Below are 22917 nucleotides of genomic sequence, written 5' to 3'. Positions count from 1 at the left end.
TCTGGAGAGAAACGTGTTTTTTGTGTGTGTGTGTGTGTGTGTGTGTGTGTGTGTGTGTGTGTGTGTGTGTGTGTGTGTGTGTGTGTGTGTGTGTGTAGGGGATTTATGGTTTAAAAGGAGATTTTTATCTTTGTGCTTGAACAGGTGACTCGACGTGTTCTGTATTAAGACGTCAGAATAGAAACAAGAGTCGGATTAAGATGAAAGTAAAGATGGAATCAGGTGGAGTTATTCCTTTATCCTTGTTTCTTATTTTAGCAAGTTTTTAAAAAAACAAACACCTCAGAGATCCTGTCACATTCCAGTTTGGGACGTCAACACGTCTGTTGTGTGTAATAACAGCAGCTTGGTTTGTTTCTGTGTAGTTTTTTATATCTGGAATGAGATAATCTGTAGAAACCGATCCTGCAGGTGAAACTACAGAAGGTGAGAGACGAGATGTTGGGTCTGGAAGCTTCTGGTTTTCTGTTTGGACCAATGAGTGGAGAGTAAACGAGGTGGAACACGTTGACTAGAAAACATCGGTTATCGTCTTTATCGACCGTTACATCTTTCATATTTGTGTCAGCAGCTTATCTCGCCCTCACGGTCGCTTCCTCCTCGAGCTGCTGCTGTTACTGGCTCGTTGGCGAGTTTCGTCACTGACACGCTTTGCATCTTGGGATCGTTTGGGCCCCGAGAAAGATTCACACTTTGGATGTTTTCGTTGTTCAGGAATAAAAGGAAGAATATGTCTATATAGTAATTTCTCTGTCGGCCGCTCCGCTCCTCACCTGAGCGCTCGGAGATCTCACATCGATGTGAATGTGTCTGAGTGGAGAATCTCCTGCTGTTTATGTGTGAAACTCCAGAGAAAGTCCGGAGCCGGAGTTCACGTCTGAAAACCGTTTGTTTTTGCGCCTCCTGGTGGTAGAAGCCTATAAAAGACGACACTGTTTAATAACTGGACCTTAACGGAAATTAAGCTAATTAATTAATATTTTTTTCTACAAATTACAATTCTACGGTTACGTAACTAAATGTTCCGTCAGATATTAATGAATCTGTGGTTTGTTATTAATAATATTAATATAAATCTGAATTATTGAGTCATTATAAAAACTTCTGTCTATGATCTACATTAACGAGCTGTTTTCTGATTGGTCTGTTTTCTGGATGTGGTCCTCCTCCTCCTCCTCCTCCTCCAGTTTGTGTTTGTGGGAGGGTCCTGCTGGGGGTTGGGGGGGGACTGGCCTCATGACGCGCCTCTGTTGACAGTAGTAAAGCCTCCACACACACACGCACTCACTCACACTCACTCACACACGCCCACAGACACACACACACACTCCCTGCGAGCTGTCAGTCCTCCGCTCCACGCTGCTCCATCTGCGCGTCCTGTGCGCAGCGCGGTGCCTCCTGCTCGGCGCGTCCCAGCCTCGCGCACCGCTCTCCTCTCCGGAGCTCCAGGGCCGAGCCCGCGGCCCCCGTGTCGGTCCGGTACCAGGACCAGGACCAGGACCAGGACCAGGACCATGGCCTCCCAGGCGATCGAGCTGATGCAGCTGTCGGACGAGCAGGTCAAAGTGCTGGAGGACTGTTTCAAGGGTTGTCGCTATCCGGACGGGACGACGCTCATGCTGGTGGCGGCAGAGTGCGGACTGTCAGAGGACGACACACTAGTGAGTCACTTCTCTCTCTCTCTCCTCTGCGTGTGTGTGTGTGTGATAAAGTGCTGAAAACATCTGGAATGAACTTTCCCAGATGTTTGAAACTCCTGGTTTAGAGGTTTTTATCCTGATCAGATTCTAATTTCTTTAAATAATGAACTTTGCACGTTATAGTCTCTTTAGTTTGTGTTTCTCATCTCTTAGATTCACTGAGGTGTTTATGTAATAGTCCCAGTAGAGATTTATTATTTATGATATTTATAAGCTATTATATCACTTATTCTCATATGGGAGCCACTGAGTCTGCACTTTATTCAGAAACATTTCTAATAGAAAGTGTAGTTATTGGACTTGAAGATGTTTTTAGAGCCAATAAATACTAATACCAGTACAAATAAAAGTCCAGTATTCAAACTTTTACTTAATTACAACTACATTGTGTAAGTAACTGAATACAAATACACTTAACAATGAGGGTTAAAGGTTGAATATTCATTAAAAACATGGGTTGGACTGCAGATGTGTAATTTTGCCAGCTTGCGATTTCAGTATCTGGCTGATAACAAGGGTACTATTAATAAAAGTACTGTATATGGAACACATGATATCTCTATTATGTAAATGTGACTTGTAAAGAAGAGAATACTTCGAGTATGGTAACTAAAAACTACTTAACTACAGTATTTGGGTTTATTTACTCTTTTCAGAGGTTTTTCTTGAATCTGAGACCTGGACTCAGGAAACTTTAACATCTTTGTGTAAATACTTTACGAGTCAGGGTTGTTTTCAGTGTCACAGTCCAGTGACCTCAGAGGGGAAATGACCCAACGCTGCTGTGGAGACAAAAGCAGGGTGGACATGTGTATTTGTCTTTTCTGAAAACAAAGTGAGACTCGACATGTGCCGAGTCAAACCTGAATAGATCCGGTTTGTGGACTGGGATGAATAAATCCTCGTTTGTGTGCAAACAAACACTGATGACAAAGGCGGCGCCCCGCTGGTCGCCAGCCGAGCGGCTCCAGTTGGTTTCTCCCTCACGTCAGAGACTCAGAGACTCAGAGACTCAGAGACTCAGGGTCCAGGTTCCTGCTGCCTTCAGCCCTGAGAGCGACTCAGTTCCTCCCCACGAACACTCGTTCATCTGTTCAGGCCCGAGCTCACAGAGGTCATGTGTTCGTGTGGGAAAAAACCTCTTCAGTTACTTTACCTTCTTTCATAAGGAGGAAAAAGACCAAGTGTATTTGTTTGGCTCCTGTGAGACACTTATTTAAATGTAAAGCCGGAATGATTAGTTGATTTGTTGACAGATTTTTCAAGAAAGAATTGACAGATACTCACTTGTTTCTGTGTTTTGTTGAGTTTAGCTTTTTGGTCGGAAAAAACAAGCCATTATGTTTTCTTTATTTCTAATAGGACAAGTAGTGTTGGTGTAAACTAGTTCTAAACACAATTCCACAAAAATTAAACCAACAATACACAAAAAACATGATACAAATATGATGAAAATACACAATCTCAGTATTTATCTCCATTTAATAGACAAAACAAGTGATTTAAATGGTAATGTAAATGACACACTTATGAATAATGAAGTCGCAGCTCTGCTTTTTGTTACTAAATGATATGAAAACAGATTTTAAAATCCTGCTCAACAGTCAAACTCTGACGTTTAAGTGTAAAAGTTCATCGTTGACTTTGACATCAGGAGTTTAACGAGGTGATGTTGACTGTGAAGCATTCTCCGGAGCTTCGAAGAGAGAAATCACATCATATCAAGAGAAAAGACAAAGTTCAGGATGTATGTAAACGACAAAAAGTATATTAATGATCTCCATATTCCATTAGGCATCGTTATCTACCAGCTTAGTTAGATTTCTCTTTATCAATGAGTTTATAAATCAGCACATGACCACACAGATTACTGCAAAAAACCTGTAAATCACTTGTGAAGTGCAGTAAGACTGAAGGATGTTGTTACAATCCGTGATAAAAAAAAATAGAAAACTCTCATTTAATTAAATGAATCATCACATTATGACTCAGGCATCCAGTGCGTCTCCCACATGTGAGCACTCCCACCCTGCCTCTATCTGAGGAATGTCCTCTGCCTCCACTGCAGCGTCCGAGCAACGTTCACATCAGGAGCCAGATGTGAAGCCTCAGTGCAGCAGATAACAGCAGCTGAAGTTATGCAGGCACCTCCAGTGGCATTCCTGCGGCAGATAGAGTCACTGGCAACTAATTTCAAACGCTCCCGAGAGATGAGTCAACGATAGGATGTTTCATTCTGGAATATAAACTCTGAGTTGTTTTTCCTGTTCGGGATCTGGCAGCAGAGCAACCTGATTATTTGCTTAGAGGCTGGTCATGTAAATTCTGTTATTTGAGGTTCATGTCACAGGCAAATCCTCGCTCCTGGTTTAGCTTTACGAGGTTGAGGAGAGGCAGAGCGCTCACGTGGCCTGGGACACGTGTCCTCTTCATAATTAGCTCTCCCAGTACAAACACTTCACCAATCAATAACTTGTACACGTCAGACCGACGCTCGATTGTTCCACTTTGACTCCCCCATCTGGTTCCTCCAGATTTCACTCAGAGCTGCAGCAGGTTTCACCCTCAGGTGCAAACAGGTGCATCGTGCAGTTTCTCCTCTTTAGAAAGAAAAGTCTCGTGAGGTATTTTATTTTATAGGAGCAGTTCTTGCTGGTTTCACTTGTTTAGTGTTTTAATTGATTAATCAACTGAAGGAAAGTTATTGTTTTCCGCAGCTATTTTAATAATCAAACATTGATTTACGTCACTTTTCAAACGGAAAGTTTCAGCTTCTTAAATTGGGAGATTTAGCTGATTTGTCCTGTTCCTACTTTGATTTCTAGTCTTTTTTAATGTGAAAAACATAAAAAGGTTATAAAAGGTTTGTTAAAAGGATATAAATCAGTTTATTGAAATTATAGTTGATTCAATTTGTCAGGCAGAATAAACAAGATATTAGATATAACATCACCTTGAGATGAAGGAAAGAGACATTTTCAACATTTTGCCAAAGTTTTGTAAGCAGATTATTAATCCATTACCCAAGAAAATAAATGTTCTTAATTAATCATAAGTGAGAATAAGGGAAAATCTTCAATCCTGAATCCTGTGTTTGGTTGTTGTGCGACTGATGACTCAGTTACGAAGTGTGTAGAGTGGAAGCAGGGACTTTGTCAGGATGCAGGTTTCAAAAAGGGCCTTTTTATTTTTTTAAACAACTTCCCCAACTTCCCGAAAGTAAGTAGAAATGCCTCCTAGCTGTTGGGGCCTCAGCAGGCAGATCAGAAGTTGTCATCATCCTCGTGGGTGTGCACAGATTGACAGCGTGACTTCCTGCGAGCGTCAGGATGCGTCACTCAGTGAAATCCTTTATGTAGCTCTGCCCACCGAGGATTAAATCCAGATTTTCTGCCTAAACCTGTATTAGAACCGTTCCTAACTCCTCCTGGTGTCAGTGACGGTTAGTTTTCATCGGGTCGAGCTGTCAGGTGAAGCCCGGTCCAGGCAGGGCGAGGTAAAGTGGGGGGTAAACAGCTCCCTTCCTGCCCAGCTGATGTTTCTTTAACTCTTTCTCTCGCTGCGGCCGTGCCTCAGTTTGAGTGTTTCTGGATCAGTTAACAAAGCTCTCATTGGAGAAGCTTTAGCTGGAGGAACACGCCCCGGCTTCCACTCCCTGTTCCACATTAACAGCTCTGTGCAGCACGTTTCAGCTCCTTTCACACGTTTCACTCGCTTTCAATGCTTTAAAGGTAGAGCGGGGGGGGGGGGGGGGGGGGGGGGGGGGCGTGAAAGACCTCGTTATGTAATCCACTCGTAGTGAATGGGCGGGAAATGACACAAGCGCCTTTGTGTGCATCAGCGGGATTATAAATCCTGACATGATTGTTCAGAAATAGCATGTGTGTGCTGGCTTTACGAGACTTCAAAGAGCTTTTGTGCTTCAGACGAAGGACGCGAAACAAAAGAAAGTGCAAAACATTTGAGTTCCATTCACGAGCTGGAAGAGAGAAACGGTCTTTCACCCGATGAACCTTTAAAAACTGGACCTTCGTTCCAAGAGAAGAACTTAAACATGAGTTATTCTCCTCAAACCGATGTTCTGAAACACAGAGTAACTACAGAAACTACTTCTTACATCGAAGTGCAAACCCAGAAAACTCTAAATGTGAATCTCACATGTCTCCAGTAAAGATGTGGTGAGGACGTGCTCGTCCTGCCAGGCTCACGTCTCACGCCTCCAGTTCGGGCCTCGTGTCCTGAAGCTGCAGAACTGGATCCCTCCCTCTCCCCCCTCAGCGTTATCGAGATGATGTCAGCGTTGTTGTGGAGCCCTTGACAACGCAAAACCGCAACAGAGCGGGGCGGCAGGTCACGGGTGTGTGTCGCGGCGCTCGGCGCAGTCATCATCTGGCCGGCAGCTTTCAGAGCAGCAGTCATTAGCTGAGCGGTGGGAGAACTGGATCCAGAGGAACAGTCGCTGCCAGAATCCTGTGTTGAAATTACACGGAGACTTTTGTTTTCTGTGGTTTCCTCCGATACGACCGCCTCCAGGTCAGCGCTGCGTCTGCATGAGTCACCGACCGCAGTCGGCCTTCGCACACCAAGACATGTGACTTTAATGTCGTTATGAAGATAATGAGTCTCATAAAGGAAAGTGGAACGCTGCTCGCTCTCTTCTCGTTCGAGGATGTCGACGATTTCACGTCTCTGAAATAACAAGAGAGTTTCTCACGTTCGACACAAACCAGCCTGAAACCTCGTCATTATTTAATCCTGGTGAAATTCTTATGCTGCGTTCTGTTACACCGAGTTCGGAATGACATCACACCCCAGTAACCCCAGTTGAGTGAGGAACAATGTTTACGTTAACCAGCAGGTCATTGTTAGTAAAACCAGATATTTTAACGCATTACGCAGTATTTCACGTATGCTAACACCATAGTAAAACGTCCACAGAGTAATTGGACGTGTGTGTACGACAAATTTACCGACAGAAGTGCTAATAAACAGTAAAACTTCGCACGGAGGGGCCATCTTGGATTTCAAAGTCGGGGGTGGTGAGGTTCCTCCGACTTTCTGAGTCTAAATTCCGACTCTGGGTCGGTGATTCCGAGCTCCGAGGTTTAATGGAACGCAACATTACTAAAGCATTTTATTATATTTATATAGATCAGTTAACTCTCAGAAATAAAGTGAAACAGTGTAAATACTCTAAATGTTAAAGTGTACACGATTCAACTAGATGTCGAAGCTTTTCACTTGTGTATTATGAATATTATGAATATGATGAAAGACTAATCCAACCTGTTTTGTGCAGTGAAAACTCTTTGATGTGTACTATGTACTTTAGTTCAGCCCACATCGCGTCTTGCTGGAGCGTAACCACAGCACATGTATGTAAACAGGATGCTCGGTTGCCCGTTCATGACTCATATAAAGAGCTCGGGCCAACCGTTAACTTATTGTGTCAAGTTATTGTGTCAAGTTATTGTGTCAGTGGAGCCATGAGGCCCGAGGAGGAGAACAGCAGAACAACGGAACCGTATTTGGTTCAAATCCTTCTTGACAATAGCAGAACTCCACCTTCTCAGGAATATTCATGTCATGACTGTGTTTAGTCGCCGGGACCAGTGACCTCATCGCAGCGGTTTGTGTTCGGACGCACGTGTCGTCGCTGTTGTTTCTGCACCAAACCTCCTGTCACCTGACGTGTCACCTGACCTGTCGCCTGACGTGTCGCCTGACGTGTCACCTGACCTGTCGCCTGACGTGTCACCTGATTTCTAACCTTCCTCCTCTTCCCTGTTTCCTCCAGATCTGGTTCAAGCAGCGGAACGCGAAGTGGCGGAAGGCGGAGGGTCTTCCCGCCGAACACGGCTCGGTGCTGGACTGAGACGTCCCGACCCCGTTGACCTCGGACAAGAAGACCTCCCCTCCTCTTCCTCGCTCCCCTCTTCCTCGCGTCCATCCCTCTTTTTTGTACCCATGAAGCTCTTTTAACTTACAGAATGTGAAGGTGTTTGTTTGTTGTTGCCAACTATATAACCGCCATGTTTACAGAAATAAACATTATTGTTATTATAAGTTAAACCGACTGAAGTGTGCTTTGAGGAAACTGTACGTCCGAGGTCCGAATACAGGGAGGAAGCCGAGTTATACAATGGCGGGATGAGGTTTTGGAAAGGGTGGTGGTGGTGGTGGTGGTGGTGGTGGTGGTGGGGGGGTTGAGCTTTTGTTTTCAGGCTTTGTTTACACGCATGTCCCTCAGCAGCGCGTCACAGGCTTATAAAGGAAGTGAGGAAGCCCTGCCGTTACAATAGATGCAGCTGGAATCTGCTGTGTTGATCCAGGAAACTTCCAGAGACGAATCTGGAAGGTTTTCAGGAGTGAGGGGGGGGGGGGGGGGGTAGTAAAGTGAATGGCATCATGGGCTCAACAAATGGCCGGTGATGTCATTACATTGTCCCTTTGTCCCGAGCTCGGCAGAACGGTTGTGATAATCTCTTAAATATAAATCAGTCCACAGGCTGTTACAGGGTCGAACCATCAAAACAATACGTTCTTCATATTTTGGAACCCGGTCGAGTTATTGGAAACCGAGGCTGATAAGAGAGTTTCCAGAGTTTATATATCTTTATTTATATTAATATATCAATATATTTGGCTGTACTTATTTTTTCCTTTTAGGGTTCAGATGAGAGATAACATTATAGTTCATAATATTTACAATTATGCATATTTATGATGAAGTTCATGGTTAAACTGTAAAGTGTCAAGCCTCAATTAAATTTGTTTGCTTGTCAAGATGACTCTTATCTACACAGACTCATCCTCTTTACTTAATTATATAAATCTATTTATTTAATTGTTCTGTTTCCTCTGCTTGTTTTCCATCCTTATGATTCTCATTGTTCATTGTAAAGCATTTGGTAAGATTAAGAAAAGTGTAAAACAAGTTTATTATTATTACTGAAACAGATCAGAGCAGATCAAAGTACTGAGGTGACATCACTAAAAAGGTTTTTCTTTGCAGAAATTAGTCAAACGTAGCAGTAGCAGTAAAACAAAGTAATTTAAGATAAAACAGAATTAGACAGGAATTCGATGGAGTTCGAGTTCAGGAGTCAGACAGGCGGCTGCAGGCTGAGCTCCAGAAAAGGTTCCAGCAGGAAACCAGAGTCCTGAGCAGAGTCCAGACACCGGAGCCGAAGCCAGAAGGCGAAGAAGACGCTCGTGCGTTCCAGAGACTGGAGAATATTTCATCTGCTAAACGTCTCTGAGCTCTAACAACAACTTGCTGGAACGAACACAGACACGACTCCGGGTCCAGAGAGGGAAGAGTCTGTTGCTCCGACACGTGAGGATGTGCTCACAGACAGACGCAGCCGAGCGCTGCACCTCCTCTCACTGACCAGCTGGGGGCTGAGGAACGAGCGTCCACACTGATGGACAACGAGCCAGCGTCTCACCTCCCAGAGGTCAACGTCAAGGTCAACGTCCTGAACAGAGAGAGAAAGAGAGAGAGAGAGAGAGAGAGCGAGAGAGAGAGAGAGAGAGAGAGGGAGAGAGAGAGAGAGAGAGAGAGAGAGAGAGAGAGAGAGAGAGCGAGAGAGAGAGAGAGAGAGAGAGAGAGGTTTCCTGAGCCGGAGGTTTCCTGTCAGAACGCCGTGATCGTGGGAACGCCCTCACAACCTGCTCAACAGAAACCAGCACTGATCCAACAGGTAGATCAGCTGCTCGTTATCACCGCTGCCATTTAACAGGCATCAGCTGCACACACACACACACACACACACACACACACATTGACACGCATGTTCACTGACATTTGCGTGATTCTAACATTAATTAACAGTCGGAGCTTCCTCACATGATTTACGATTTTGTGTAGAAATAACAAAACACACAATCCTTACACACACTGTTATTCCATCAAGATACTTCAGCTGGTTGTGGATTAAAGGTTCAGTGTGTAGAATGTAGTGACATCTAGTGGCGAAGTGTCATGTTGCAGCTGAATACGCCCCCCCCCCTTCCAAACATGAGAGAGAACCTGTGGTAGCTTCAGTTGTCATAGAAACTCAAAAGGCTTAGTTTGTCCCGTTTGGGCTACTGTATCTAAATCTTTACTTAAAATAAGTTTTATCAAAAATCAACAATAGATCATGTGACGTATAAAGTATCCCTCAGCTACACGGAGGTTTTTAGCATCGCTGATCTAATTTTCTCGTGTTTACAGCTCCACTGTTTTATTTTAGTTATAAACTATAACATTTCAAATCTTGACGATTAAAATAAATAAAAGTTAAACCCTTCCACCATCATAAAGTTCACATTTTCCTAATAAATAGTAAAACTACTGAATGAATGGAAACAAACATTTACCTTTATGGTTTAGTTTGTGAAAAGAGCAGAAAGATTATTTTATCACAGCTTATAACGTCTTATTACTTTATAAGATCTAAACCTAAAGTTTCTTGATAATTAATACTAGAGGTAATTAAAAGTGTAAAGGGTCAGAGGTCACAGAGGCCTCCTCTTCCTCACTGATGAAGCTTGACGGAGACACTGTGCCTCGGCCGTCCGTCCTGGAGTCCCTCCAGTGAAAGGACGTCCCGGGTGTGTGACGCTTCGCCACAGGAGCCGCTGAGCGTGTGTGCAGAATTTGAATCAGAGTCTTGTTTTGTGTGTTGCTAAGAAAACTCTGCAGCGCTGTGAGGAATCTGTCGTTCAGGAGCTGCCAGACTTTCTGCTGCTTGACTTTCTGCTGGGACACAACGGTCATCTCGTCACCGGTCAACCACCGGAGTGAAACTAGGTTTTTACTTTACTCACTTCCGCTCATAGTCGTCCTTTGACTTTTAGTCTGTGCACCTGGAACTGTTTGTGTTTGTCGTTAAATCTTACAAGTTCTCCAACTCTGGTCCTAAAGTTTCTGCAGCTTTCTGTGGATATTAGAGCTGAAACAAACAGTTGATCGACTATAAATATAATTATCCAGTAATGTTGATAATTGATTTATGCCAAGATGCCAAAAAATTCTCTCATATCTTCTGAAATCTTGTTTTCTTGTTTTCTAAGTTGAATATTTGTTTGCGTTTTTAGCCTTACAGAAAAGACAATTAATCTATTTTCTGATATTCTATAGATCTAATTTTAATGCAGATCAATTTAAGTTTAAAGATTTGTCGTTTCAAGATGGTGCAAGATGCTAAAAATCAAGAAAAACATGAGAAAAAAGGAGGAAAGTTGGAAAAAAAGAGAGAATAAATAACTGAAAAATAATTCCACACTCAGGATGGTGCATCAAAATACATAAATAAATGATGAAGATGATGAATAGCAACGTAATTAATAGTTGATATGATCATTAGTTGCAGCCTGAGGATGCATAAAGATATACAGATAAAACTCCACATACACCATGGTGCTAAAGGCTAAACACACTATATTTGAGTCGACAGGGAAACAAACCAAACGAATCATCATCAGTTTTCTCCCTTTGATTAGTTTTCATGAATTCAGATCCCAGCTTCATGTGAGAAAGACACAAACTCCCCTGTAGGAACTTACTGTGCCAATGAAACCAATGAAAACCTCTTTAACAAACTGTGTTGTACTTTCCAGCTGAAACACTGGAGCCTCCAAACTTTTCACTCTTCTGTTTCTCCTGTTTCGAAAACATTTACACACTCAAATAAACTGAAGCAACGGCAAATTAAAGCTGTGGTTTAACCTTTTGCTGCACAAATGGCGGTTAAATAAATAAAGTGTGCAGAGTGAAGTCCTGGACACTTTATTTATTTACAACAGACTCGAGTCCAAACCCACTGCAGCATCGTTTCTTCTCACAGCTCCGGGAATATTTACCAACGAGCTCCTGTCACTCCGCCCTCACACGGTTTGTTTGCAGACTCGCTCCATGCAAATGAAAAATGAAACCAGGGATCACGTAAAGAGAGTTTGTAACTTTTGTGGAGCAACAGTCTCAACAAATGAGGATATAGTGTCTGAAGGTTAAAATAGTTGTGTAGTGTTTTGCTTTAACTCTTGAAACACTCATCAAACAGTGAGAAAGATCATAACCGAGTTCATTTTCTTCAAATGACAGCTGGCTCTTGATCACTGAACTGTTGCTATAACACTTAGAGCAGGAAGGAATAAAAACAAGCTCAGCTACCAACCGTCATATTGAACCATACATATCATAAACCATTTCCTGTGTGAGCAGAAGGTGTGAGAATAAAGAAAACATCCCGTGAGCAGATGTGCAAACAGACATGGTTACTGCTAATCTGTTATACACATGGGTGTGGGCATAACAAAACAACATCTGGATACAATAATACTCAGATGTAATGACTTTTAGTTTTGATTAATCACTTGTCAGAATCACAAGTTGCTATAGAGCCCATGACATTTTCAAATTGTTTGTTTTGTGAAGCCCATATTCAATTTACAATCACATCAAACACAGAGAAGAAGCAAATATTAACATTTAATGAGAATATGGATTTTTTGGGTTGATATATAACTTGAATCATGATCAAAATGTTGATGATTAATGACAGAAACTCACATTTCTAAAGAGACAAACCTAACAGTTGTTGTAACACAATGGAGACACATCCCCATTTGTCAGGCCTCAAAGAACTTTATATTGAACTCAATCTGAAGTTAAAACTCTCTCTTCATATTCCCACCTCCTCCTCCTCCTCCTCCTCCTCCTCCTCCTCCTCCCAGGTCCCGATCACAGCAGGTTAACCCCAGATCATCCTCCCAGCAGGACATGGGTTCAGTCTCCTCTGATGTCTGTCTGCTCCTCGGCCTCCAGCCGCCCCACAGACCTGCGCTGATCTCCAGCCCACGCCGGCGGCCCCCGCCCGCAGGGCTCCAGCCCTAATTACTGCACCGCGCCTCCACCTCTGCACACATCAGCCGTGACCGCTTCTTATGGAAAAACTGTGTCTCACAGTGGATTCCCAAACCGAGGCCCCACAACCCCTTTGTCAACTGGACAGTGGCCAGATTGTGGTACTTTCCACGAGTCACGACCTTTCGGAGGAGAGAGGGGAGCTTCTGAATGGCTTTGGTTGATGTCATCTTCAACGTGCACGTGCACAGCGGCCTGATGTGGCGCTGGAACCTCTCTCCGTGCACGCACATCTGTCCCAAATCAAAAGCAGGTGTTGAAATTGACAAAGGTTTTATTTAGTGGTTTGATTATGGTCTAAAATACCCAGTGGATTAAAAAATCAGTGCAGAGACAAGCATCCACACACATGGTTGTGATAGAAACATGAAATCCAGCTCCACTGCAAAGGAAAAACCTCCTGGATCGCGACATCACACTCAGTTTTTTTTACTCCTGACATGATTCACCGATTCTGCCAAAACATCGGAGATTTAAAGCAGCGATCGTTAATAAATCACGATGTCGCAATCCAGAAATAACTGGTTTAATGGCTCCAGCGCGCGGTGATGACATCAACACACGAGCGGAGACACACACGCAACCGTTGGGATCGATCTCCGACACGTTTCCCGACCAGATCCCTCAAACTGAGAATTTCAACACATTTTCTAATCCTTCGAGAATTTAAAACTTCCTTTTTTTTAAAAACTTTTAGTCTGTTGCCTTTGCTCGTCTTTGGGGTTTGCACTGAGGTGAAGGGCCTCTCTCTCGGTTTGTGGTTTAAAGAGGAATTCTGGTATTTCGGTGGCTGTGGCAACAATTTAATCTTAATGGGCAAATGCCAAACAATCCACTAAATGTCACTTCAAGTGTTTTTTCACCGATAAAAGGCTGGAAATTGTTTCTCTGGGATTTCGCTCAGTCTGGAAACATTGCACATTTATAAACACACGACTGAAATTCCTCTCGAAAAGATTGTATATCGCATTAGTGGAAAAGATGTAAGAAACTAAAGCTCTAAAGAATTTGACGAACATTGAATCTGCAGATCTTCAGACAGGTTAAAGACTTTATCAAGATCTATGTATGTTAGCAGATTCATTTCAAAGCCTAATTCTTCATCCTAACTTCTACTTTCCATCAATTCCATTGAATTAGTTTCAGAAGTAGCAGAGATGAGAGCAGCAGTGAGTTGGTTGTGATGCTGACGGAGGTTCAGGGGAACAGGACGAAGTTTCTTCTCCACTCCGCCTCTCGTGGAGCGACGTAGTCCTTGGAGAGCGGCTTCGGTGTCGCCAGCATTTCAACTCGAGAACTTGCCGTCGCTCTTCTCGCTGCCCTCGACACCTGAGATCATAAATCAGAGGTTTCACTGCGAGGTTCAAGATGTATTGACACTAACTTCAGCAAAGTTTGAAGGAAGTTTGGGCAGAAAAGTCAGAAAGTAATGAACCAAAACTCGTGTTTTAAAGTCTGGAAAATGCAGGAAAGCAGAGGAAGCACCAAACAGTCATTGGGTTGAAAGTTCCACAGTTAATTCAATGAACTATTTGTCGTGTGGAACTCATTTATGGTCAAACTACTGGAAAATATCTTCCTTTGTTTCAAGATGTTGAACACAAAGGACGATTTAAACAGTTTTTTTTGTGTTTGTTCCTGTTGAGAAACTTCTAGAGTGACAGTTCCCCAAAAAGTAAGAGCCTGAAGTTCCTGAATTTTGATCCTACTGATGATATTTAACTGGCGTCATTACGATCTATTGAAAACACAGCAAACAGAGACACAGGATCGTTGCTTCTGAAGACGTCAGCGAGCTGATCTCACCGTCCAGACCGACTCCTCCGGCCGTCCCAGCTCGCTGCAGACGTTGCTCTTTCTCAGTCTGGGCAGTGACAGCTGGACGAGTCGCTGAGAGACGCGAGCTCCTCTGGACGCCGAGGACACGGGGGACGAGACGCTCTGCGGAGCAAACAGAGGGACGGAGTTCAGACTTAAATTAATTTAAATTAGAACGAATGAATGAATTAAGAATGAAAATTACCTTTAAAACACAATAAAACGAGTCAATTCAAATTGTTTTACAGGAGCATAGAATAAATAATAACATTCAAAAAGAAGCATTAAAAGACAAGAAATATTAAAGCAATGACAATAAATGAAATACTTAAAGATTAAAAGAGGTTACACTGTGTAATATATTAGCACAATGCAACAAGTAGTAGTGTTTGGTTAAGTATCTAAAGACAAAATATTCAAGAGCGTCCGTTCCAAACAATAAAGGTGTTTTATTGCATTAAAGTAAAACTCTGTAAATCTGAAACTACAGCAGCATTGGTACAGTATGGTAATAACACGTATTCTGCCTCACAATGTATCGTCGTCAACAACAACAACAACAACAACACAACGTTTCCTGTGGGTTTATTTCAGAGTAAAAGCTCTCGCCTCTCTGTTGCTCTGGAAGTCCGGGTGGTTCTGTTTGGGGTTGGCGAGCCGCAGCAGTCGAGGTGCGATCGCTGCAGTTCTCACTCTGGGATCGACGTGCCAGATCGGACAGTTGATCTCACACCGAGGAGTGTGAGGAGACCTGAGGGACAGACGACCAGAGAGAGACACAAGTCAAACCATCACAGACATTGATCCACATGCAGGAGACACGCGTCTGAACTCAAGGTCTCATCTGAGGACAGAGAGCAAAACAACAGAGCAACATCAGAAACATGTACAACAGTTTTCACTCTCTGTTTCTAGAGTATTTAGGATTAGAGAACACATCTGTGGTCAATCATCTGCATCTTACCCATCCTACAAAAGGCCTGAATAAGACGTCATTGGACTCAGTCGAGTTGTTTTTCTTTTTTGTTTGCCTCCAATTTTCAGTGTTTTGAAAGGTGCTTATTATTATTATAATAACCACTCGTTGCCTTTCAGTTTCCCACCTGTATCTACACTGTCATTCTTCTTCTTCTTTCTTCTACTTAAAGTCATTTCTAACACATCTGGATTCTACTTGAGTAAAGAATGCGTGGACCTCTGATTTGATGTCAGCAGCTGCTTTTATTCTGAAAGGGCTCCTCTAATCTCTTACAGAAGTATCTGATGTTTGTGGTTTTTTCTTTCTGATTCATTTCTTTATTTCACTTTTTTGTGTTGTTTCTTTGCTCGTGACTATTATTGTTATTTTTGAGCAGGATTTTAAAACATCAGCATCATATTTAAATCACAGCAGCAGCAGATATTGATGTGAGCTCAGGACACAAACCCTGGATGAGTCTCAGTCTGCACATGCTCGACAGCACGATGTTCTGCGGCTGCTGCAGCGTGTTCAGATTTTATAAAAAGACTTCCGCGGCTGTCTGTGGCGTCCCAGGGGTCCTGAACCCTGGACAATGAGCTCTATTGTCTCCGCTCCTCGCTCTCCCACAGTCTGACACTGAAATAACACACGTCCCAATCCTGGCTTCCTCACACCGAGGGGAGACGTTAGTGTTGGACATCAGCCTCTTCTCATATTTTACTTTATGATAGGTTTTTAACTCTGCAGTTGGTTTTTGGACCCCGGCGGCTAAAGGCTGGAGATGTGGAGGTTTGGTGGAGAGTTGGATGTGGAAATTATCTTTAAAACAGATACGAGACATGAAGCTGCAGAACAAACGGTCCATATTTCTTTATGAAGCAGTGGTTTGATTTAAAATCCTAAATTCCAGGGTCTGTGTGTGTGGTCTGAAAACAGAGATGTTCCATTTAGGATCATATAAAACACAGAAATAAAGATGTTACACAAGTTTGGCCTTTTCTTGTGATGAAATAAAAACTAACTTCTTCTATGATTAATATAATTAATGTTCTCACTAGTGACAAATTGATTACTTGACTAATTATTCAAACATTAGTTAAAGCTAAAGGTCCTTAATTCTTTTTAGTTGTTAGCAAAAACAATAAAACATGAATTTTTTAAAAAACACTAGTGAAGGCAGATAGCAAGGTTGTTATTTAAAACAAATAAGATCAGCAAATATCAATTACATCGATTTTGAAAACATAAACCTATAAATAAAGTGTAGAGGTAAAAGCTGTGTGTTATTCTGACAATCACTTCACTGTCAATCAACACAAACTGAACATATTACATCATATTTGTCGTATTAAATAAAACACTACTTTTAACAAAGTGTTCCTAATAAACTGACAACTGTCCAAACACACCAGTCAGTGCTCTCTAGTGGACAAATAATGTAAACTGTGTGTTTCTCGCTGTACAGAGACATCTTGTTACTTACTGGTTGATATATACATTGATATAATAAATGAAAGTAAGACGATAATATGTATTAATGTATTGGTTTTGGTTTTTATAAATGTATATTTGTTGTATACAGACTATGGGACCAACACATTTGACTGCAGGACGCTGCAATGCAGATGTTGAAAGCATCGTTTTGTTCACTGCTGAAGGTTAAAAAATGAAAACATTTGGTTTAAATGTGAAAGTTTGTGTTTAAATGTCATGTAACTGTTAATTTAGGTCAATTGTAGTTTTGCTTTACACTGAAATATCGTCACTGGTAAGATGAAACAAAGACTTATTGACCAAATTAGGCTCAGTTTCAACTTAAATGTCTTTTAATTTGAAAATCACCCAAATCAATAACTCCCTGGGCTCTGCAGCTCTAATATAAATAACTCAAAACACAGAGATCCAACTGGGTTTAACTTCACTGGTTGAGTTTATCTAATGAGGTCTGTAACTTCACTGGTTGAGTTTATCTAATGAGGTCTGTTACTTCACTGGTTGAGTTTATCTAATGAGGTCTGTTACTTCACTGGTTGAGTTTATCTAATGAGGTCTGTTACTTCACTGGTTGAGTTTATCTAATGAGGTCTGTTACTTCACTGGTTGAGTTGATCTAATGAGGTCTGTTCCTTCACTGGTTGAGTTGATCTAATGAGGTCTGTTCCTTCACTGGTTGAGTTTATCTAATGAGGTCTGTAACTTCACTGGTTGAGTTTATCTAATGAGGTCTGTTACTTCACTGGTTGAGTTGATCTAATGAGGTCTGTAACTTCACTGGTTGAGTTGATCTAATGAGGTCTGTTACTTTACTGGTTGAGTTTATCTAATGAGGTCTGTTACTTCACTGGTTGAGTTTATCTAATGAGGTCTGTTACTTCACTGGTTGAGTTGATCTAATGAGGTCTGTTACTTCACTGGTTGAGTTGATCTAATGAGGTCTGTTACTTCACTGGTTGAGTTGATCTAATGAGGTCTGTAACTTCACTGGTTGAGTTGATCTAATGAGGTCTGTTACTTTACTGGTTGAGTTTATCTAATGAGGTCTGTTACTTTACTGGTTGAGTTTATCTAATGAGGTCTGTTACTTCACTGGTTGAGTTGATCTAATGAGGTCTGTAACTTCACTGGTTGAGTTGATCTAATGAGGTCTGTTACTTTACTGGTTGAGTTTATCTAATGAGGTCTGTTACTTCACTGGTTGAGTTTATCTAATGAGGTCTGTTACTTCACTGGTTGAGTTGATCTAATGAGGTCTGTTACTTCACTGGTTGAGTTGATCTAATGAGGTCTGTTCCTTCACTGGTTGAGTTTATCTAATGAGGTCTGTTACTTCACTGGTTGAGTTTATCGAATGAGGTCTGTTACTTCACTGGTTGAGTTGATCTAATGAGGTCTGTTACCTTCACTGGTTGAGTTGATCTAATGAGGTCTGTTACTTCACTGGTTGAGTTGATCTAATGAGGTCTGTTACTTCACTGGTTGAGTTTATCGAATGAGGTCTGTTACTTCACTGGTTGAGTTGATCTAATGAGGTCTGTTACCGCGCCTCCTGGGAACTGTGGCTCCGGCCTCTGGGTGCCGACAGGCGGACAAAGCTCTGGTACTGGGACGTCTTGGAGGAAGGACGCTGGGTCTTCGCCTCCTCGTCCTTCCTGCAGGAAAACGGAAGCTGTTACCACGTCCATTATCGTGGGCTGTGTTGAGAGACTGGGACAAAACAATGTCTCCCAGCAGAAGGAAGGAGGGGGGGGGGGGGGGGAGCTCCACTGACGCACGACTGGAAAATGATCGACAACCACACAAACATGTACATTCATTTTCTTTTTGTTTCAAATAAGGAAAGTGAAAAATCCTCTCGGACCAAATTCAAACTGTAAAGGATTAGTTTACTGATTTATAAAATCTTATCTTATTGTTGAATTAACCCATAAAAAGTCTAAAAACAACATTTTATTGATCCTACCAACACGTTATTTGTGTTATTTTGACTCAAAAACTTGATAAAAACTACAGCATCTGGTTGTTTGAGGAAATTAGAGACACTTATTAGATATTAAACTATATAATATAAAGTAAATCTTCAGCAGGAACCTATGGACACAGACAAATATGTAGATAGATCATTACAAATTGTGAATCTTTGGGATTTTAACTCTTACAACTCTTTAATGTGTAATCAAGTATTTGATTCATATAAAAATAACACAGATCAATAACTGATAATGAAACTACTATTTCTTTGCAGCCCTACAGAATAAAGTCACCCTCACATGTGATCACATGACTGATCTTGAGGAAATTACATCGATAATATCGTGATATTTAAATTGAAATAAATAGTGTAGCAGGAAGTTCATCTGCAAAACAATGTGATTAGATGTGAAACACTCGTGTAATTAACAGACAGAATAAACCTGTAAATACATTTTTCACCGGAGCAGAAGGTCGAGTTTGTTTGTGCTGTTTATATTTCACAGGGTGAATCTCCGGTGATGGAACCAGCAGGTGATCACTGTCGTCGTCAATTAACCTCAATTATCATCAGATTTATTATCATTTCACCGGGAGCTGCACTTCCTGTGTGGGCTCCTGATTGAGTTACACTGCATGTGGCCGAGCTTTTAATCTGACAGCTGAGTCAGGAAACACTTAGGGCGGTATCAAAATAAAAGCCTCCGGGGCTGTAACTACCTCCAGCAGCAGCACATCTCCCCTCCCTCCCTCCCCCCCTCCCCCGGCTGATTGGGGCTGACAGCTCTCAGGGGTGATGGGGGGGGGGTCTGATAGGGATGAAACTGGCATCGCTCCTGAACATCACTTTTCAGTTTCCTGTAATCGACTTCGAGGTTATTAGTCCCTTTGGCTTTGCAAACATTTCCACTGATATGCCAACGCAGCACATCAGTAAAATGCTTGTGTACACAAACAACACCCCCCCCCACCCTGCTCATGCGTTTTTGATAGAGTCATCAATAAGCCCGGCCTCAGTTACCTCCCGGGGCCGTCCCTTGCTGAGAGGCGTCTCTTGTGCTCGGCCAGGTATTGGATTCTTGCACTTGGAAAGGCTCCGAGCGCCGGAGCGCCGACGGGCCCCCCCGGCTCCTGGTCGCCCCAACTCAGCTTCCCACTGATCAATAGAGACAATGATGATGAAGCTGTGATTAAGAAAATAAACTTTCTCCAAGTGGGCAAATGAGACAACGATGCTTTTCAATCAAACGTGACCTCTGTTCATTACTCAGCCAAACATCTGAGTTTAATCACGTGGTTTCAAACTTCAGTGAGAAACACAAAGACTCAAGTTTCACACCAGATCAATGTGATGCAGCAGCAGAGGCCGAGAAACTGCAAAAAAACCCAAACGTGAGCGGAACAGAGGCCATTGTGCTCCTTCCTGCGCTGTTTGTTTTTACACGAGCAGGAAAGAATCCCAGACGTTTGCCCGACTCGAGCTCCTCACCGAGGAGTCGTAGCCCAGATTGTTTTTGAGGTTTTGTGCCGCGCCAGCTCCAAGATCCTGCAGAAGAGAAAACAAGTATTCACAGAGGACACAAATCAGCGTCGAACACAAGTGTATGTTCAGGCACTTCGGGCTCAGAGGGGGGAAACATGCAATCACTCTGCGGGTTTCCTTGTTTCTGTCGAGGGTTTTTGACTTTCTGGCAGAGCTGGAACATCCAAAGAACCTGATCCTGCTCCTCTTCAACGTTCAACCACTAATCAAACGACTGTATCTGAGTCGTTAACTTTCACTGCAGCAGCTTTTCATTTCAGAGGGATGGAAACACACGAGTCTTCCTAAAGATGTTCCCTCGTCTGAAGGAGATGGAGAGAAGCTCAGGGTCGAGATCCAGTGACGGCAGAGGCCACAACGTTTGAATCCATCCAGTGACTCCTCGTGACTCATTGGAGTCACTGCATCTCTTTTATTTATCTGTGCTCTGTCGCTGAGGGATCTTCACATTGTTTCTCCTTCAATATTTCATGATTAACTTGTAAAGCACCTTGTGTTTATTATTATTATTGTGAGTAACATCTCAACTTAAAACACATATATTTTAAAGCCTTTCATTAATCCTAGTGCCCCATTTTATTATCTACAGGTTTTGTTTGATTTATTGTTTTATCACTATTGTTTTAATGTTGTATTTTAGTGTTTTGTTTCTGTATCATTTTCTTCCCTGATCCTATTTAGACCTGAAATGTTTTAATCCTGTTTCCACCAAGAAAAAGTCTTTAAGCTTCACCTGTTGAACTCAGATGAGAAATGTCACAGTTTGTAAATCTCTCAAAACGTACTGTAATCCATTACTTTCATGTTTATTCTACTTTTAACCATTTATTTGCTATTAAACTTTTGAATTATGTTGTATTATTTCATTTGCTGATATTTCGTTTTCTTGGTTTTGATTTGTCCTTCTTTGTAAAAGCTGTTTTGAAAGTTGCTATATAAATAATATTATGATCATTATATTATTCTAAATACTAATGCACGAGCATCACACTCATCAAATGACCACAATTTCCGACCATATTCACTGACGTCTTTCCCTCATGTCTAAATGTCACTTCAGTCACTAATCTCTACATATAGAGAAACATGAATATACATAGATGATAATTCTAATGATACACAAATAAATAAACTATGAGCAGACAAGTCAGATCTAGAAACTTCAGCCAGAGACAGGCTGCATCAGAAAGAGTTAAATGATAAAGAGTGAAGTTACGTCACCTGGTGGACGGACCGAATCTGGACCGGACTCCTGCAAACAGAAACAGCAACAACAACAACAACAACAACACACATGAGACTTAACACAAGAGACAACACACATCTGCAGACTGAGCTGTTGTGTTCACCTTGTTTTTCAGACACCATCTCAACTCGGCTGCGTCAGTCGACCTGTTGCCTGTCGATGGTGTCACACTGATCTCCTGCTGTTGCTATGGCAACCTGGAGTCCTTTGTAACCAGCGCCACACCTGAGGCCTCCTTGAAACTGGAGTCTGGACCGTTTAACCGGCCCATGACTCCTCCTCCTCGAGGATTCATACGCAGCACAGGAAGAGGACAGTGATACGATGAGGTCGCTGGACATGTCGGCTGCTGCAGCAGCTGTGTGTTCTGATCAGATTCCAGATGTGAACGTGAGGAGCGACTGAACGTTAAGGTTTTTAATTTAACCACATCAATATGTCACTGCGTGTGTGGGCTGAGGAGATAGAGACTGTCCTGTGTGTGTGTGTGTGTGATCTGCTCAATAACTAAAAACTACAAAGAAAACTCCACAGACAATTACTTGAAATATTTTATTTAAATGTGAAAAACAGTACAAACAGTCCGGACCACGACAAAGTGTCTGGAGCGTTACACAATTTTTGATCTTCAAGGTTCTGAGCTTCTCCACGTTCAGTTTGAAATATATAAAGATATATATTGGAGATGATATTGAAGCAGCAAGTCTCTGTTTTAATTTTAAAAGTTAATAAGAAATAACTGTGTAGGAGATAAAGACTGTTTAACACATGGTGGCAAACGTTTAGGGTTTCAAATGTACGTAAAACTCAGAGCAACGATCATAAGTGTAAAGACGAAGCAAATTAATTATTCAATTATTCATTTAGTGACAAAAGAATCTGTTTAAACTGTAACAAGAACTGTTATTCTTGGAATATTTATTTTAGTATATATGTTTAAGTATTTAAGAACAGAACTGTGCAGGAAGCATTAAACAGTGAAGTCAAATTAAAGCTGAGACTTTCATGTAGCGTCTGTTATTTGATTTCAAACTGAACGACCACAAGCTCAGAACCTGCAGATCAGAAAATGTGTAACTTTCCAAAATTCTTCTGGTAAAAACTACATCAAACTGGGAGGAACCGTTCCACACACAATACTTTAAACTTTTTAACTTTCAACTGGACATGGTTTGGTTTTCGAAAAACTTTGGATATGCTGTTAAAAACGTTTTACATTCTTCGAACAGTGTTACACATGAAGGCTTTATCCCAAAGTGAATTAAA

At 41.9% G+C, this 22917-nt stretch overlaps 2 protein-coding genes across 3 annotated transcripts; one reads left to right on the top strand and one right to left on the bottom strand.

Moving 5' to 3' along the window:
• The first annotated feature begins 1269 nt into the window (after positions 1 to 1269).
• On the top strand, positions 1270 to 7772 carry hopx (HOP homeobox). 2 transcript variants are annotated; one of them, XM_034599093.1, is made up of 3 exons: positions 1270 to 1437; positions 1483 to 1661; positions 7498 to 7772. In XM_034599093.1, the coding sequence occupies exons 2-3, from the start codon at positions 1515 to 1517 to the stop codon at positions 7573 to 7575; spliced, it is 225 nt and encodes a 74-aa protein (XP_034454984.1). In that variant the 5' UTR covers positions 1270 to 1437; positions 1483 to 1514; the 3' UTR covers positions 7576 to 7772. The 2 variants fall into 2 exon arrangements, with proteins under 2 accessions (XP_034454984.1, XP_034454983.1); XM_034599092.1 differs by having other exon boundaries at positions 1271 to 1661.
• A 5519-nt stretch (positions 7773 to 13291) lies between these two features.
• LOC117769117 lies at positions 13292 to 21870 on the bottom strand. The gene is made up of 8 exons (XM_034597750.1): positions 21755 to 21870; positions 21627 to 21657; positions 20352 to 20408; positions 19884 to 20018; positions 18433 to 18543; positions 15043 to 15184; positions 14422 to 14556; positions 13292 to 13944 (listed from the first exon to the last, which is right to left on the bottom strand). Exons 1-8 carry the CDS (start codon positions 21771 to 21773, stop codon positions 13813 to 13815), a joined length of 762 nt encoding a protein of 253 aa, XP_034453641.1. The 5' UTR covers positions 21774 to 21870; the 3' UTR covers positions 13292 to 13812.
• Positions 21871 to 22917: the final 1047 nt, after the last annotated feature.

The sequence above is a fragment of the Hippoglossus hippoglossus genome, chromosome 10 (assembly GCF_009819705.1).
Source record: "Hippoglossus hippoglossus isolate fHipHip1 chromosome 10, fHipHip1.pri, whole genome shotgun sequence".
In the NCBI taxonomy this organism is placed as follows: Eukaryota; Metazoa; Chordata; class Actinopteri; order Pleuronectiformes; family Pleuronectidae; genus Hippoglossus; species Hippoglossus hippoglossus.
This window is presented reverse-complemented; position numbering and strand designations above follow the sequence as displayed.

What these genes read in the sequence shown, in the direction of transcription:
- LOC117769117 (XM_034597750.1), bottom strand. An exon ending in GCAAGGGACGGCCCCGGGAG is followed by an intron (nt 18,544 to 19,883) that starts GTAACTGAGGCC and finishes GTTTTCCTGCAG; the next exon opens with GAAGGACGAGGAGGCGAAGA. An exon ending in CACAGTTCCCAGGAGGCGCG is followed by an intron (nt 15,185 to 18,432) that starts GTAACAGACCTC and finishes TCTGTCCCTCAG; the next exon opens with GTCTCCTCACACTCCTCGGT.
- hopx (XM_034599093.1), top strand. Translation starts at nt 1,515, where the DNA reads ATGGCCTCCCAGGCGATCGAGCTGATGCAGCTGTCGGACGAGCAGGTC. An exon ending in TGTCAGAGGACGACACACTA is followed by an intron (nt 1,662 to 7,497) that starts GTGAGTCACTTC and finishes TGTTTCCTCCAG; the next exon opens with ATCTGGTTCAAGCAGCGGAA.